This window comes from Chrysochloris asiatica, unplaced genomic scaffold, assembly GCF_000296735.1.
Source record: "Chrysochloris asiatica unplaced genomic scaffold, ChrAsi1.0 scaffold00262, whole genome shotgun sequence".
In the NCBI taxonomy this organism is placed as follows: Eukaryota; Metazoa; Chordata; class Mammalia; order Afrosoricida; family Chrysochloridae; genus Chrysochloris; species Chrysochloris asiatica.
Window position 1 is genome coordinate 654462 of NW_006408780.1, and position 16234 is coordinate 670695.

Sequence of the window (16234 nt, forward strand, 5' to 3'; positions counted from 1 at the left end):
GTTAGCGTGTGTGATGTGTGTGCTGTGTGGTTAGTGTGTGTGTGTGGCTACTATGTGTGATGTCTATATTGTGTATGGTTAGTATGTGTGATGTCATGGTGTGTGTGTGTGGTTAGTGCATGTAATGTATGTGGTATGTGTGTGCTGTGTGTGGTTAGTGTGTGTGTGTTGTGTGTGGTTAGTATGTATGCTGTCTATGCTGTGTGTGTGGTTAGTGCGTATGATGTATGTGTTGTGTGTGATATGTGTGCTTAGGGTGTATGATGCATGTGTGGTGTGTGGTTAGTATGTGTGATGTCTACGTTGTGTGTGTGGTTAGTGTGTGTAGCTCATGTGTTTGAGGTTCTTCCGACTGTTCTGTAAACATCAGCAACCCCACAGTCTTCCCACATGAGTGCAGTCTCCCGCTCATCCGAGGGAGGGAGAAAGGAGGATGTCTTCCTGCCATGGGGCATCTGGATGGACAGAAGATCCAGGTGCTGGCATCATCCATGGGCAGGGTCCCCATGGACTCCTGGCATGTGGTCTCTGGAGGCCCAGGCTCATAGTGATTGTGGCAGCTGACTGTCTGGGCCAGGGGTTTGTCTGAAAATCCCAGTTGCTGTCACAGTTAAAGGTGCTGTTGTACCAAGGGGGTGGGCACCACACCAACCCTCTGTGGAGGAATGTCCACTTGGTTGCGGTAGCTGTGACCACACAGATAAAACCCGTGCATGTCAGGAACAGACTGTCTGTGGGGTACTGATTCAGGTAGTTGCAATTGCTTCGCCTGCCTTCCTTTGACTCTTGACTTTAGACTTCTGCCAACTTTTGACTTTTGTCTCTTATGGGGGCTGGATTGGTCTGAGGCCATGTGGTTCTTGAGCCTTGAACCCTGGCATGGTTGTACCCAGCAGGCAGCATCAAGTATCCCAGGTCAGCCTGCCTGACTTCCTGTTCTCCCCCGTGACCCTCCGCCCAGGTGTGGCTGACCAGCTGCAGACCAACTACGCCAGTGACCTGAGAAGTATCCTGAAAACGCTGTTTGAAGTCATGGCGACCAAGCCGGAAACGGATGACAAGGAGAAGCTGAAGAAGGGTGAGCACCCACTCAGTCGGCCTCTGGGCCTGTGAGATTGTCCTGTCTGCCATCCACAGGAAGCAGGGGACAGAAAACCTCGACATTCAACCCTGGGGACAGAAGCAGCTACCCACTGTAGGGTCTCCGTGGCCTGTACACTCCACATGGAAATGGCTTAGCAGTACCAGGCTGTCTGCTATGGGGACCGAGGGGCAGAGCTGCCAACAGAACTGGGGTCACAGCTGGGTGGGCAGGACACAGCCCTCCATACATGTGATCGTACACGCAGGTGCTAACTGCCCGTGCTTCCCAGCAAGGCAGCCGTCTGCTTATTGGGGGCAGGCGGGGAGTAGACCCGGAGAGGCACGGTGTCTGCCTTCTGACTTCCATCCATCCCAGCGGTCTGCTGTCCAGATCAAAGGGAGTGGACTGTGAGTCCACTTCTCCTCAAAGCATCACAGCCACACGTATCGGCACAGACTCACACCCAGTATAGACTCACGCATGCGCTTTCTCTCTCTCACACACGTGTGGTATCAGGACTGGGACTGAGGCAAGTCCCAAGGAGGGCAGCCCTTCTCTCCCTGTGAAGTTGTGACAGGGTCCTGGGATGGGGAAGGATATGCGCCTGTGTCCCCCCCAAACCACATGCGGGGATGTTGTTGTGGTTAGATGCTGTGGAGTTCATTCTAACATGTAGTGACCCTTAGCATCGCAGAACAAAACACTGACCCATCCTGCGCTGGCCTCACATTTGTTAACGTTTGAGCCCATGACAGCTGCCTCAGTGCCATTTCATTAAGAGTTTTCCTCTTCTTCAGTGACCTCACTTTCCCAAGCATGATGTCCTTCTCCAGGGACTGGTTCCTCCTAATAACTAACATGTCTGAAGTATGAGAGACGAAGTCTCACCATCTGGCTTCTAAGAAGCATTCTGGCTGCACTTCTTCCAACACAGATTGGTTTGTTCCTTTAGCAGCCCATTGTATTTTCGGTATTTTTCTCCAACACCATCGCTCAAATTCATCAGTTCTTCTACAGTCTTCCTTATTCACTGTCCATCTTTAACATGCATATGAGGTTATTGAAAATACCATGGCTTGGGTCAGGCGTACCTTAGTCCTCAAACTGACATCTTTGCTCTTGAACACTTTAAAAAGGTCTTGTGCAGCAGATTTACTTAATGCAATACATTGCTTGATTTCTTGACTGCTGCTTCCATGAGTGTTGATTGCAGATTCAGGACAAACAAGTCCTTGACAGCTTCAATCTTTTCTCCGTTTATTATGATGTTATTTATTGGTCCATTTGAAAGGATTTTTGTTTTCTTTACATTGAGGTACAATCTATACTGAAGGCTAGGGTTTTTGATCTCCATCAGTAAGTATTTTAAGTCCTCTTCCCTTTCAGCAAGCAAGGTGTGTCATCTGCATATTGCAGGTTGTTAACGAGTCCTCGTCCAATCCTGATGGCATGTTCTTCTTCATAGAATTCAACATCTGGGATTATTTGCTCAGCATACAGATTGAATAAGTATGGTGAAAGAATACAACTCTGGTGCACACATTTCCTGATTTAAAATCATTCAGGATTACCTGTTCGGTTTGAATGACTGTCTCTTGTCTATGTATAGGTTCCTCATGAACACAAGTATTCTGGAATTCCAATTCTTCACAATGTTACCCATAATTTGTTATGAGCCATACTGTGAAAAGATTCTGCATAGTCAATAAAACATCTCTCTAGTATTCTCTGCTTTCAGCAAGTTGAATCTGATATCAGCAATGAAATCCCTAGTTCCACATCCTCTTCTGATTCCAGCTTGAATTTCTTGCAGCTTCCTGTCGATGTACTGCTGCAACCGTTTTTGGATTATTTTCAGCAAAATTTTACTTTCATGTGATATTAATGATATGGTCCGATATTCCCCACATTCAGTTGGGTCATCTCTCTTTGGAATGGGCACAGATATGGATCTCTTCCAATCAGTTGGCCAGATAGCTGTCTTGTAAACTTCTTGGCAAAGATGAATAAATGCCTCCAGTGTTACATCGATTTCTTGAAAGATTTCCAGTTGTAGTCTGTCAACTCCTGGAGTTGTGTTCTTTGTGAATACCTTCAATGTACCTTCGACCTCTTCCTAGGGTAGTACCATTGTCTCTTGACCATATGCTACCTCTTGAAATGGTTGAACATGGCCTTTTATGGTACAGTGACTGTGTATTCCTTTCATCTTCTTTAAATACTTGTAAATATCTGATTGATTTCTGGGTAGCGTTATCATGTATGACAATCTCAGCTTGTTGTCCGCTGTTGTTGGTTCTCTGTCCAAAGATCATCCTTTAGCATTTTTCTGTAAAGTTGGTCTAGTCCTTACAAATTCATTTAATTTCTCTTTTTCAAGAAATGTCCTAATTTCACCTTCGTATTTGAGGTAGAGCATTGCAATCTTTTTCTTTCAGAGTTGTGTATGTCGTCCCATTGCCTTCTTGCCTGCATGATTTTCTGCTGAGAAATCAGAGCTTAGTCGTATTGGTTCTCCTTTTAGGGCACTTTTCTCTTTTTCCCAAGCTGATCCCAGGATTCTTGCCTTGTCTTTGATTTTAGAAAGTTTGATTATGATAGGTCTTGGTGATTTTCTTTTGGGATGTATCCTGTTTGGAATTTGTTCAGCTTCTTGTATGCTTACCTTCTCGTGTTTCATGATGCTAGGGGTGTTTTCTTCCAACAACTCTTCGACAATTTTCTCTGTGTTTGTCTTTTACTTATCAGGAATTCCAATCACCTGTAAGCTGTTCCTCTTCATGGTGTCCCACATAACTCTTAGGCTTTCTTCAGATTTTTTCATTCCTTTTTCCTGATTGTTCTTGTGTTGTTGTTGTTGTTGTTATGTTCTGTGGAGTCGTTTTCGACTCATAGCAACCCTGTACAGGATTTCCGAGGCTGTAAATCTTTACAGGAGCAGAAAACCTCATCTTTCTCTTGCGGAACAGCTGGTAGTTTCGAACGGCTGACCTTGCAGTTCGCAGCCTGATTTGTAACCACTACGCTACCAGAGATTTATCTTGAAGCTCACTATTTCAGGCTTCCATTATTTCACATCAATTCCTTTGCCCTTTGAATGTACTGTGTCCATTTCTGAGATCTTAGTATTAATCTTCTGGATTTCTAATTGCAGGTTTCATACTGTTTCAAAATTTGTAATTATTTTGTCTGTTTGTTCTTGCAGTGTTTTCCTGAATTCTTCTAAAGTTTTTATTTTGTTCTCCTTGCTTTCCTCAATCTTTCTGTCAGTCCTGTGAAGGCACCTAATTAGCATTCTTTTGACTTCTTTTTCAGTTATTTCTATTACCTTTTCTTCTTCAGAAATGTTTCCTGGCTCTGTATCTTGGTCATTTATTTAAGCCATTCTCTCTTGTTTCTTCCTGTGAGCTAAAATTGTCTGTTGTCTCTGAGGCATTGTGGAGTTGTCATGATTTTAAAAACAGGCAGCATGGTTGTTGGACCTGGAGGAAAGAAATCTCTGGTTAGCTCTTGCAATTCAAGGAGCTCATGATGTGGTTGTGGAGGGGATGTTCCTGGTCCTAGGTGGAGTTCATATTGGCCTCAATGTTATCTGTATTCAGGGCACTCAATCCAAAAGTAGTTCGTGGAGCCCTTTGATGGAGCTGGTTTCATTGTCTGTTAGGACCACAGAGAAGCTGAGGGCAGGGGACTGGTTAAATCTGGACTGGTGGCACTGTGGGTTTTGTAGGTCTGGAGCTGAGCCCACCAGACTCCAGGTACCACAGCTGCACACCATAGCAGCACAGCTAGCTCACAACTCACACTAGTGTGGCTCCCAACCATGTGCCTCTGAACTCCCGGAGATTAGGGTCTGTGCTGGGGGTGGATGAGCGTGGGAGCTTGCCACACTTCTGGTCACCAGGAGAACATGGGGTGAAAGAAACCCCACCTTTCCCACTGTCCATGTGAATCTGCTCTGCCAGGCCTCCCTTTGCTGACAAAGCTGCTCACCAGATGGTGGTTGGACCGCATTTGGCCAGCTGTTCAGCAGTCAGTCTCTCTCTCTCGCTGTCCCTGCTTAGCCTCACCTCCCAGCAAGCACTGCATCCACCTCTCTAACCTTTCCTCTGAAGTTCAGGGTGCCAGAATTTTCATCATGTCTTATTTGGCCTTTTGTATCTTGTTGCAGAGGGTCCATGTAATGCATCTGCCTAATCTGCCCTCTTGCCAGAAGTTCTTCTTCCATCTTCTTTTGATGCTTTCTGCATCATTCGATATTTGATGCATGAAATCCTTCAATATTTCAGGTTGAGACTTGAATTTCCTCTTCAATTCTTTTACTTTGAGAAACACTGAACGGGTTCTTCCCTTCTGGTATTCTAACTCCAGAGCTTTTCACTTTCATTATAATTCTTGACTTCATTTTTTGAGCTCTTTAAAATGTTCTGTTTAGCTCTTTTACCTCCTCATTTCATCTCTATTCTAGAGAGCAAGTTTCATAGTCTCTCCTGACATCCATTTTGGTCTGTTCCTTATCTTCTTAATGACCTTTGGCTTTCTTCCTCTATGATGTTCTTGGTCATCCCACAACTTTTCTGGTTTTCTGTCTTTAGTGTCTAGTGCACCAAATCTGTTGTTGAGATGATCTCTAAATTCAGGTGGGATATGTTCAAACTCATATTTTGGCTCTCATGGACTTGTTTTTAAAATTTTTTCTTTCAGCTTCAGCCTGAACTTGCATATGAGCAATTGACAGTCTGTTTCACAGCCTGCCCCTGGCCTTGTTTTGGCTGATGAGATGGAGCTTCTCCACCGTCTTTTTCCACAGATGGAGTCAGTTTGATTTCTGTGTATTCCGTCTGATGAGGTCCATGTGTATACGTTGTCTTTTGTGTTGTTTAAAAAAGGCATTTGCAATGCAGTCATTGGTCTAGCAAAATTCTGTCATGCAATCTTCAGCATCATTTTTGTCACCGAGGCCTTATTTTCCAATGACTGATCCATCCTCTTTGTTCACAACCTTTGCATTCTAGTTGCCAGTAATTTTCAATACATCTTGATTGCATGTTTGATCAATTCCAGACTAAAGACGTTAGTAGAATTCTTCAGTTTCATCATCACTGGGTTTAGTGGTTGGTGCGTAAATTTCAGTACTAGTCTTCCTTGTAGGCGTATGGATATTAACCTATTACAGATAGCATTGTACTTCAGGATACATCTTGAAATGTTCTTTTTGACTATGAATACAATGCCGTCCTCAATTTGTCCTTTCTGGAATAGTAAACCATATGGTTGTCAGATTCAAAATGGCCAATACCAGTCCATTTCAGCTCACTAATGCCTAGAATAGGAGTCCTAGCCTAGTGAACCAGGAACTGAGCTGCTAACTACAAGTTCAGTAATGTGAATCTCCCAGTTCCTCCACAAGAGAAAGATGAGGTTTTCTGCTCCCGTAAACATTTATAACCTCCAAAACCCTATACGAGGGCACTATGAGTCGGAACTGACTCAGTAGCACATAACCACCATCACCACCAATACTAGGCTATCCATCTTCCTTCGTGAGTTCCCTTTCATTTTTGACAACTTCCATTTTACCCTATTCTGGAAGAAAGCCCCCAGGTCACCCGAGGGTCCAGTTGGCTCAGCCTGCCAGAGCCCTGCACCTGGCTACACCGTCTCCCAGACCCAGGGCATTCTTGACCAGTGGCTTTGGGGAGAACATTCCTCAGAACTGTCTTTATAAACGGAGTGCTCCTCCCTTGGGGCCTGCAAGGACACTTGCTGAGTTCTCTGGAGCTGCTATGACAGAAACACCACAAGGGGGGGACTTTGACGAACAGATTCATTCTTTCACAGTTTCAGAGGCTATCGTCTAAATCTAGGCAGTTCTCAGGGAAGGCTTTCTTCCTCTGTTGACTCTGGAAGAAGGGCCCTGTCTCTTTTCTACATACATGGGGCTGCTGTCCCTTGTTCATCTCTCTGTGCCTTGGCATCTGGCTTCCCTTGAGTGGGTATAGGAGCTTCTCAGCACAGGGACCCTTGGTTTAAAGCACACACTTTATTCCCATCTCTTCTTTCTTGGTGGTCCTGAGGTCCCTCTTCCCAGCTCATTTCTTTCTCCTACCACCCCCCCCCCCCCACCCCAGAATTCCCCTGATGTCTGATCAGGACTGTGACCAGCCCCTGACAACTACTTGAGGGACAATTACAGCATTACGTAATTGCTAAATTACATCATTATATAACATCAGACCACTGGAAATCATGGCCCAACCAAGTTGACACATTTTGGGAGACACAATTAAATCCATGACAGACACTGAACTACACAGAGCCCTCAAGCTACCTCAGGGGATCACAATCCATGGACCCTGACCACCCAGGCAGACAGTACAAGGCTCCCCATGTATGGAGGTCACAGTGAGAAGGGGGAAATCCCTGAACCTTGGGGCCCACCATAATGTACAGACCAGGCCCTCAGACCAGGAGTATGGGTAAGTGCCCAAACCCTTGGGGGACCCTGTGACCTGTGGGGAATTAGACAGGTGGTAGACAGAAGGAAGCTGGAGGACAGGTTATCCCATCCCAAGGAATGAAGCCAACCTGCACAGGCCTTAGCTCAGGAGACAAAGGAGCAGAGAGACCTGGCTGCGTGACTGACCACATGGTGGATCCTGTACTTGGCCACACAGGTGGCCAGAAAGGACTTGTCCTTGACAAGACCTTGGTCTAGGCACCCCACTGCCCTTCCCTGCTGAGGCTGAACTGCCCCCATCCCCGACCTTAAGCCCACCATAGAGCCCAGCTGTTCTTGGATCCTGAGGCCTAGCATCTTCAGAGCCCCCTAGAGCCTTAGCCCCTGCTAAAAGCTCTTCCCCAGCCCCCATGTCTGGGAGGGTCCTGGGGTGTGTGAATCAGACCTCAGGTCACATGCTCTCTCTGAGAGGCCATTGTGTGGGTCTGGGTCATTGCTTAGCGGGCCTGGCAACAGGCAGCCATGGTGAGGAGAGGGGCGGGGTGGGGATCCTTCTTTCCTGAGGACAGGTGGGTGAGAGGCCGTGTGGCTATTCTGACCCAACTCATGGGGTGAGGGGAGTGCTTGCTCACCACCAGCCTTCCCAGGGCCCTGCAGCCCAAACCCCACACCTTAGGATCCCACACCCTGGGCCATCCACCCTAGGGTCCCACACCCTGGACCCTGGACCCTAGGACCCCACACCCCACACTCCGGGTCCTGTACCCTAAGATCCACACCCTGGATCGTGAACCCTGGAGCAGACTGATAGAGGCCTGTCTTGGATCCTGAGGGCCTTAGAGGGCCCCTTGCCAGGGTCAGCGCTGGGCCTGCCAAGGCAGTAGACACGAACTACGGGGGGAGCTCTATTCATGTGTACAAGATTGTGAGTGGATTTGAATCCCAGCATCAGGGACCCCATGCTCAGGGGTCCCCGATGAACCAGCCCTGCTGGCAGCACCAGGGTATGTGGTCCCTGAGTCCCTAACCCCGAGGGCATCCCCTCTGGGGACTGGTGACCACCGCTCTTTCTCATGTAGTCACCCAGACACTGCGGAGGGCGGCCTTGGAGGACTGCGCTTTATGCCAGGAGACCCTGTCATCCTCCGAGCTCACCGCCAAGGCACGGGATGGTGATTTCGAAGGTACAGGGACCCAGCATGCAGGACTTTGTTTCTGGGGGTTTCCATCTTTCAGCCTGGGAGCCATTGCAAGCTGGGGCAAGAGGGCATCAGGCAAAGGACAAGACCAGGTGGTCTGGGCTGTGGGTGTCTGAGGGTCCGGCAGAGTTTGCCCAGAGCTGAGCTGACCCCATTTCTTGACCCCTCACCTGTGTCAAAGGCCTTTGAAATGGGTGGCCCACCAGAGTGAGCCACGTATATGAGGGGGCTTCTGAAAATTCATGGGAAAAGAAAATGGAATTTTTTTCACTAACTTTTTGAAGCCCCCCTCATATCTTTATATAAGGAGCTCTGGCAGTGTAGGCGATCTGCTAACTGCAAGGTCAGCAGTTCAAAACTACCAGCTGTTCCACAGGAGAAAGATGAGGCTTTCTGATCCCGTAAAGATTTACAGGCTCAAAAACCCTGTACATGGTCGCTATTAGTCGGAACCGACTCCACGGCACATCACAACAACAACAATGACTTTGCCAGTAAGCGCAGTGGCTCCATAGGATAAGCACTGGACTCAGAACTACAAGGCTGGCTGTTTGAGACTACCATCTGCTCCTTGGAAGAAAGATGAGAGGCCGTCTGCTCCCACAAAGCTTTAAAGCCTTGGAAACCCTATACAGGGTTGCTATGAGCAGGAGCCAATTGGAAGGCGCAACAACAATGACTTTGCTACAGTAACTAGATCACGTGCAACATTTGCATTAACAGGTGCAACAGTGGGCTCAAATGTATCAAAGATCATGAGGTGGTGCAGCCCTACGTAAGCTGGAGGGAAGCCTGGTGGGCAGTGTGGGGTCAGCACTGGGCTGCTAACCTCAAGGTCGGCAGTTCAAACCCCCCAGCCACTCCATGGGAGAAAGATGAGACAGTCAGCTTCCACAGAGTTGTCTAGTCTAGAAACCCTGAAAGCAGTTCTCTGTCCTACCAGGTTGCTACTAGTTAAGAGTCAGCTGGATGGCATGGGTTTTACATGAGCTGGGGCCAACTTAATGGCTACTCTGGTAGCGTAGTGGTTACGAATCGGGCTGCGAGCCGCAAGGTCAGCAGTTCGAAACTACCAGCTGTTCCGCAGGAGAAAGATGAGGCTTTCTGCTCCCGTAAAGATTTACAGCCTCAGAAACCCTGTACAGGGTTGCTATGAGTTGGAACCGACTCCACGGCACATAACCACCACAACGAGCAACAGCTGACTAGTGTTTGACCAGACACCTGGGTACAGTAGCCTGGCCAAGACGCATAAAATTATCTATCCATCATACAGGATGTGATTACACAGGGGCCTGGCCTTGAGCTAGGTGGCAGGTGTTGCCCCTCTTCCCTCCCTCCCCCCAACACACCCACCCACATGCACAGAGTCCTGGTGTGGTGCTGTAGGATAAGCACTGGACTGCAAGGTCGGTGGTTTAAACTCACCAGCCATTCCTTGGAAATCCTATATAGGGGCGCTGTAAGTCAGAACCAACTCAACTACTTAACAACAACCCCCTCCTCCCAAATGAAACAAGACGATTTACTTTGTACTCATCATTTAACATGTAACATTTATCATTTCATTTTGGTTGGTGTCTAGATTACTCTCTAGAATAGGCCTTCGAGTCTAAGAGAATCTTCAAGTATTAAATCATTGCTCCAACTTATTATACTGTGAGTATTTCTAGTGACATCTCAGGCCATGGATACAAAGGTAGATAAGGCACAAGACCCTTAGTCTTGTGATGGGAGCTGACAAACAGCCGGTTACAGTACAATGTGGAGAGAACTTGGAATACCTGTGCCCAGATCTGATGTACAAGGTCAGCAGGAAGGGAGAAAGGAGGGTTACTTTAAGATGCATTTGGGGGGGGCTGCCAAAAAGGAAAAAGGGGGAAGAAATCCACTCTTTCAAAGCCTTGATTTATAAAGGACTGTTGAATAGTACAGACAGAAAATAAAAATACAAGCCAAAAATACCATCTGGAAGGAATGACCATTCCAGTAAGTGACTGAAGTCTGTCGGGGGTGGGCAGACTGGAGACAGGAGAACTGAGACACCGTGGGGTCCACCTGGTCAGAGCCTGGGCTGACCACCCGGGCCCCACTGGCTCTCTCTGTGACAGACCCTCCTGAATGGGTCCCGGATGAGGCCTGCGGCTTGTGCACCACCTGTAAAGCACCTTTCACCGTCATCCGCCGGAAGCACCACTGCCGGAGCTGCGGAAAGGTAGGCCGGCCACCAGGGAGCCTGAGGCTTGGGGACTTCCGGGGCAGGTAGAACACAGTCCCCAGAATATAGGCCTCGTGTCTACAAACAGAGGACCTGAGTCTGGAAGCCAGTACAGAGCCACAGGGGCCAATGGAGTCCAGGTGCTGAGGCCCCCAGTTCTGTGCCCCGGCTGACTCCGGACACAGCGCATTTATACCAGTAAGTGGAGGGTGCCCACACCCTGTCCTAGCCACTTAAAAGCTGGGGGCAGGAGAGGGTCCGAATTAGATCCCACCACAGCCAGGATGGAGTCCTGGTGGTGTAGTGGGTTAGGTGTTGGGTTGCTAACTGCAAGGTTGGTGGTTCAAACCCACCAGTCGCTCTGCGGGAGAAAGAATGCTGTCTTCTACATAGAGTCTCTATGAGCCAGGGATTGGCTGGATGGCAGGGAGCTTTTTACAACATATGAGGAGCCTTGATTGCACAATGGGTAAACCTTGTGTTGCTAAGTGCAAAGTGCAGGCTCCTCAGTTCAAACCCACCAGCCACTCTGTGGGAGAAAGACGAGGCTGGCTGTTCGCGGAGAGATCCGTAGGCCCAGAAACCCTAAGGAGCGGTTCTATTCTGTTCTACAGGGATGCTGTGAGGTGGGATTGACTCGGTGGGCTTGGCTCTTCTGGTTTACAGACTGGATGGGACCAAGACCTGCCACAGGTTTTCTGGCTGATTCACGCAGACCTCATCCTGCGCCCAGCCTGGTCTGGGTGGGAGGGAAGGCAAGAGGCACCTGGGCCTGGGGTGGGTCCCACCACCGGCCTCAGAGGCGTGAGGCCCAGGGCTGGTGGGGCACAGGGCTGGTGGACCTGCCTGCCCCTCCCTACACACCCTGCTGCCGAGTCCACTGCTGCTGCCCCCCCCGCCCCCCCCCTCCCCCCCATGTTCCAGATCTTCTGTTCCCGCTGTTCCTCACACTCGGCGCCGCTGCCACGCTACGGCCAGATGAAGCCGGTCCGCGTGTGCACACACTGCTACATGTTCCACGTGACACCCTTCTACAGTGACAAGGCGGCCATCTAACATGGCACCCATTCCACCGTGGGCATCAAGGACTCGAGTTCCCGGGAAGGAGATCATGGTTCCTGCCATGGCCCCCGCCATGGTCCCCACTTCCTACCCACCTCAGGCCACGCCACTGGAGGGTTTCATTGCATTTCATCTGCTGCTGCTGCTGTGGGGAGCCAGGGGGTCACCCCAGCTTTCAGAATACCAGAGTCCTCATCCCACCTACCCTGGGCTTGGTTTTGTGCCCGCAGGTGCCTGGTGGCCATCCTGGGCAGGGTGTCTGTCCAGCCAGGGGTTCAGGTTTCCACCCTGGCCACCTGCCTCCGCACTGAGGGACTGCTCAGTGTCCTCCTGTACCCCGGTGGTAGGGTCACGGGCTGAGCTTCAGGCAGCCCCAGCCCTCAGGTGCCAAATCTGGGGTAGGTGGAGGATGCACATGGAACCGTGTGGTTTGCGTTCCAGAGGCCTCAGACATAGCAGGCTTCACCCAGGGCTTGGGTAGGGACTGGCCCTTTCTCTCCAAGGGCCCTAGCCCACAGTTCCCCAAACCACATTTCCCTGTGCCGCCACCCCCCACCCGCTGCCCTGCCTCAGGACCTTGGCAAAGACATTTCTTCTCATTGGGGAATGCAGAGCATGGGCTCCGCGTGCCCTGTTACGCAGGTGAACCCCTACCTGCCCACCAGAAGAGTGGCCAGCTCCCAAAGCAGAGGGTCCCAGTGAGTGCGCTGCCCCTTCCCTCTGGACCCTTCAATGTCCTGGACCCTCTGCAGACCCAGGAACAGCCAGGCCAGGCCCAGGTGCTGGTGGTCCCAGCACAGACACTTCCTCAGGCTTCAGTCTCAGGCTTCTCATCGCAAGGACGGATGCAGTTTTATTTTTAGAGAGAGAACATACCTGACGCTTCTTTTATAAGAGAGAAGACTCCAGTCATACCTTACGAGGGGATAAATGTGCACAAAGATGGTTTCTGTGGGGGAACAGAAAAGTATATCTAAGAAATGGAGTTTATTCTGTATTTGAGATTATTTTTATTTTCTAAATGCTGTAATATGGAGCCATTTCCATAAATCTATTTAAGGATTGCAGATGTGCCCGTTTCTTCTTGTAAGAACCGACTCTGTTTCCTCCCGCTGGGAAACCCCAGTTCCTTGGCTTTGGGCCTTTTGGCACAATTCGGGACCAGGACGTGCTCCCTTCATGTCCAGTCCCCAGCCACTTTCATCAGTAGTGCCCCAGGAGATGGGGGCCCTATTCCAGCCATACAAGCCCCAATTCATGTCATGGAGGGCCCAACCGTAGCCTCCCCACAGCCAACTCTGGCCTCAGCACTTGTTTCAAGGGAGGCTCAGCCTGTGTGTGAATGAGGGGATGCCCTAGGTCCAGCCCACCTAGAACCACCTTCCCAGCAGCCTAGAGGGCTACCCTGGAGAGAATGAAGAAGGCAGGCTGCCTGGTGGGATTGCTATGGCAACAGTGCCTGCCTTTGGTCATAGCAATGAGCCCCTGAGACTTGGCTGCCCGATCAGCCCCTGAGGGTGGACATCCCTCAGTGGTGGGCTCTGAGAGCCCAGGGAAAAGGGGTAGTACTGTGAAAGGCAGGGTGGCTAGTGTACCCTCTTTTGGGAGGGAGGAATTGTTGCAGAACATGGAGGCGGAGAAGGGGTGTCTGGTGACCCTAAGTGTCTCGGGGCCCTGGAGGCTTATGGGAAGAAACACTCAGCCTTGCTTCCCTGGGTTCACCTGGTTGAAGCAAGAAATATGTCCCCTCACTCCACACCCCATGACTGATTGTGGCCTGTGTGGCCAGCTGAATGGCCAGGTCCTTTTGGAATCATCAGTGAACTAGGGAGGCCAGCCCCCCCTCCAGGAAGTCACTCCCCCCACAGAACCCCCAAGAAACTGCATGGTTGGCACCCCCTTTTTGCTCAGACTCGTGGCCTTCTTGGCCCAGCAGGTCAGGGGTAGGAGAGAGAATGGAGGCCCTGGAACACCGCCCAGTGCAGACAGGGAGGGGTGTGGACCTGGCCTGGGCCTGGGCAGCCCCTAAGCTGAATACAGGGCTGGGGAAGGCTCCCTACAGGAAACCCGGGAGTATCTAGCTGGCTGAGGCGACAGCTGGCCAGGGTATGTCCCCAACAGGAGTGACCTCAGTCCCTCTTTCCCCAGGACTAAGGGTTTCTCTGGAACATGGGACTTTAAACACTAAACCTGAGATGTGTGGTCACCCCACGGTTTACAGGGCTAGCTCCCTCCTAAGGGCCGATTCAGGACCAGGCATAGGGAAGGGTTGGGCCACGGCAGAGGCAGGGGCTGGGGCTCAGCACACCTGGGGCCAGCAGTTCTGGATTTTAGAGTCTGCTTGCCTCAAGACCTCAGAGAAACTGAGGCTCATAGAGATTAGTAAGTGGGGCTCCAAGAGGCAGAGACCACAGTGTCCTGTGGTCTGGGAAGTTCCCATTGGAGCTGGTGATACATGAAGGACCGCTCCCGGGAGACCATCCCAGGAGTTAAGGACCAGGAACACACTGCCCACCAGCCCCAGCCCACCTCCTAGGTAACCAGATACCAGGCCTGCAGCCCTGGCCAGGAGGGCCACCAGCCTCAGGCCTGCCAATGCTTAGCAGGATGGGACCTCACAAGGACCCAGTGGCCACAAACTCCCCTGTCCATGAGCTGGAGAAAGGCCAGAGACACTGCCCTGGGGAACCAGGGTCTGAGTCTCCTGTCTTCCTCGGGAGCTTTCTGACTCTTTCTGGGCTGTATCTAGGCTGGGACAAAAACAAATCAGTGCTCTCGAAAAGGGGATGGTCTCAGTAGAGTTTCTGGTAATAGCTGGGTTAGGAGCTCAAGATCCCAGACACAAACTGCAGTTCTCCACAGGTGGGGCCACCAGGTGGTAGGCTGATGGGGATGATACACCAAGGGGTCCAGGAGACCTCTGAACAGAGATCTGCTGTGTTTGACCTTGGGGGGGGAGGTACTGTAGGGGGAGAGGTAGCCCAGCCCTGCTATACCTCAGTCCCCTTGGCTGTGTTTCCAAGAGGAGCAACATTAATGGAGCATTATATATATATATTAATGAAGCATTTTATATATATATATATATGGACAGCATTATGGAACGTGAGTATCCTGAAACACTTCATTGTGTTCAGGAGGAACCTGTACATAGACCAAAAGGCAGTCATTCGAATAGAACAAGGGAACACTGGACAGTTAAAATCAGGAAAGGTGTGCGTCAAGGTTGTATTCTTTCACCATACTTATTCAATCTGGATGCTGAGCAAATAATCTAAGAAACCGGATTGTATGAAGAAAACGTGACATCAGTATGCAGATGATACAACCTTGCTTGCTGGAAGCAAAAGAAGATTTCAAATACTTAAGTGATGAAGAGCCAAGATCACCCTCTTCAGTATGGATTGCAGCTCCATGTGAAGAAAACAAAACCCTCTTAACTAGACCAACAAATAACATCATGGTATGTGGAAAAAGGACTGAAGTTGTCAAAGACTTCATTTTGCTTTGGATCCATAATCTTGTAACCAGCAAGTCAAGAAATCAAATGATGTATTGCATTAGGCAAATCTGTTGTAAAAGTGTTCAAGAGCCAAGATGTCACTTTGAGAACTAAGGTGTGCCTTCCTCAAGCCATGGTATAGTTAATGACCTCCTATGTATGTGAAAATTAGACAGTGAGCAAAGAAGACCATAGAAGAACCGATGCATTTGAGTGGTGGTGTTGGAGAAGAATATGAACAGTTCTAAGAACTGCTGGAAGAGCAAATGAATCTGTGTTGGAAGAAGTATAGCCAGAATGCTCTGTAGAAGTCAAGGTGGCCAGACTTGGTCTCCCACACTTTGGAGGTACCAGTCCCTGGAGAAGGGCATTGTGCTTGGTAAAGTGGAGGGACGGAGAAAAAGAGGCAGACTGCTAATGAGACGGATTGGCACAGTGGCAGCAGCAGTGGGCTCAAGCATAGCAGTGATTGTGAGGCTGGCACAGGACTGGTCAGGGTTTCATTCTGTTGTGCAAATGGTCACAGGGAGTTAGAGCTGACTCAACAGCACCTAACAACAACTAGGATGGCTCACGTAATTGTGAGGCTCACACTACAGACTGAACGCATCTCACGTGGTAGCAGGGGTTGATAAACCCCAAATCTGCAGGTCAGGCTGTAGGTGGAAGTTTCTTCGTGTCCCTACAACTGGAGGTCAGACAAGAAGAG

General features: G+C 49.7%; 1 protein-coding gene across 1 annotated transcript in view; it reads left to right on the forward strand.

Annotated features, from left to right (window-relative positions):
- The window catches only part of ZFYVE28 (zinc finger, FYVE domain containing 28), a 177550-nt gene extending 165533 nt beyond the window's left edge, over positions 1-12017 (forward strand). The window contains exons 10-13 of the mRNA XM_006874122.1: positions 962-1078; positions 8624-8728; positions 10855-10958; positions 11886-12017. Of these exons, the coding sequence (XP_006874184.1) occupies positions 962-1078; positions 8624-8728; positions 10855-10958; positions 11886-12017 (458 nt within the window). The remainder of the gene's footprint in view (positions 1-961; positions 1079-8623; positions 8729-10854; positions 10959-11885) is intronic.
- Positions 12018-16234: the final 4217 nt, after the last annotated feature.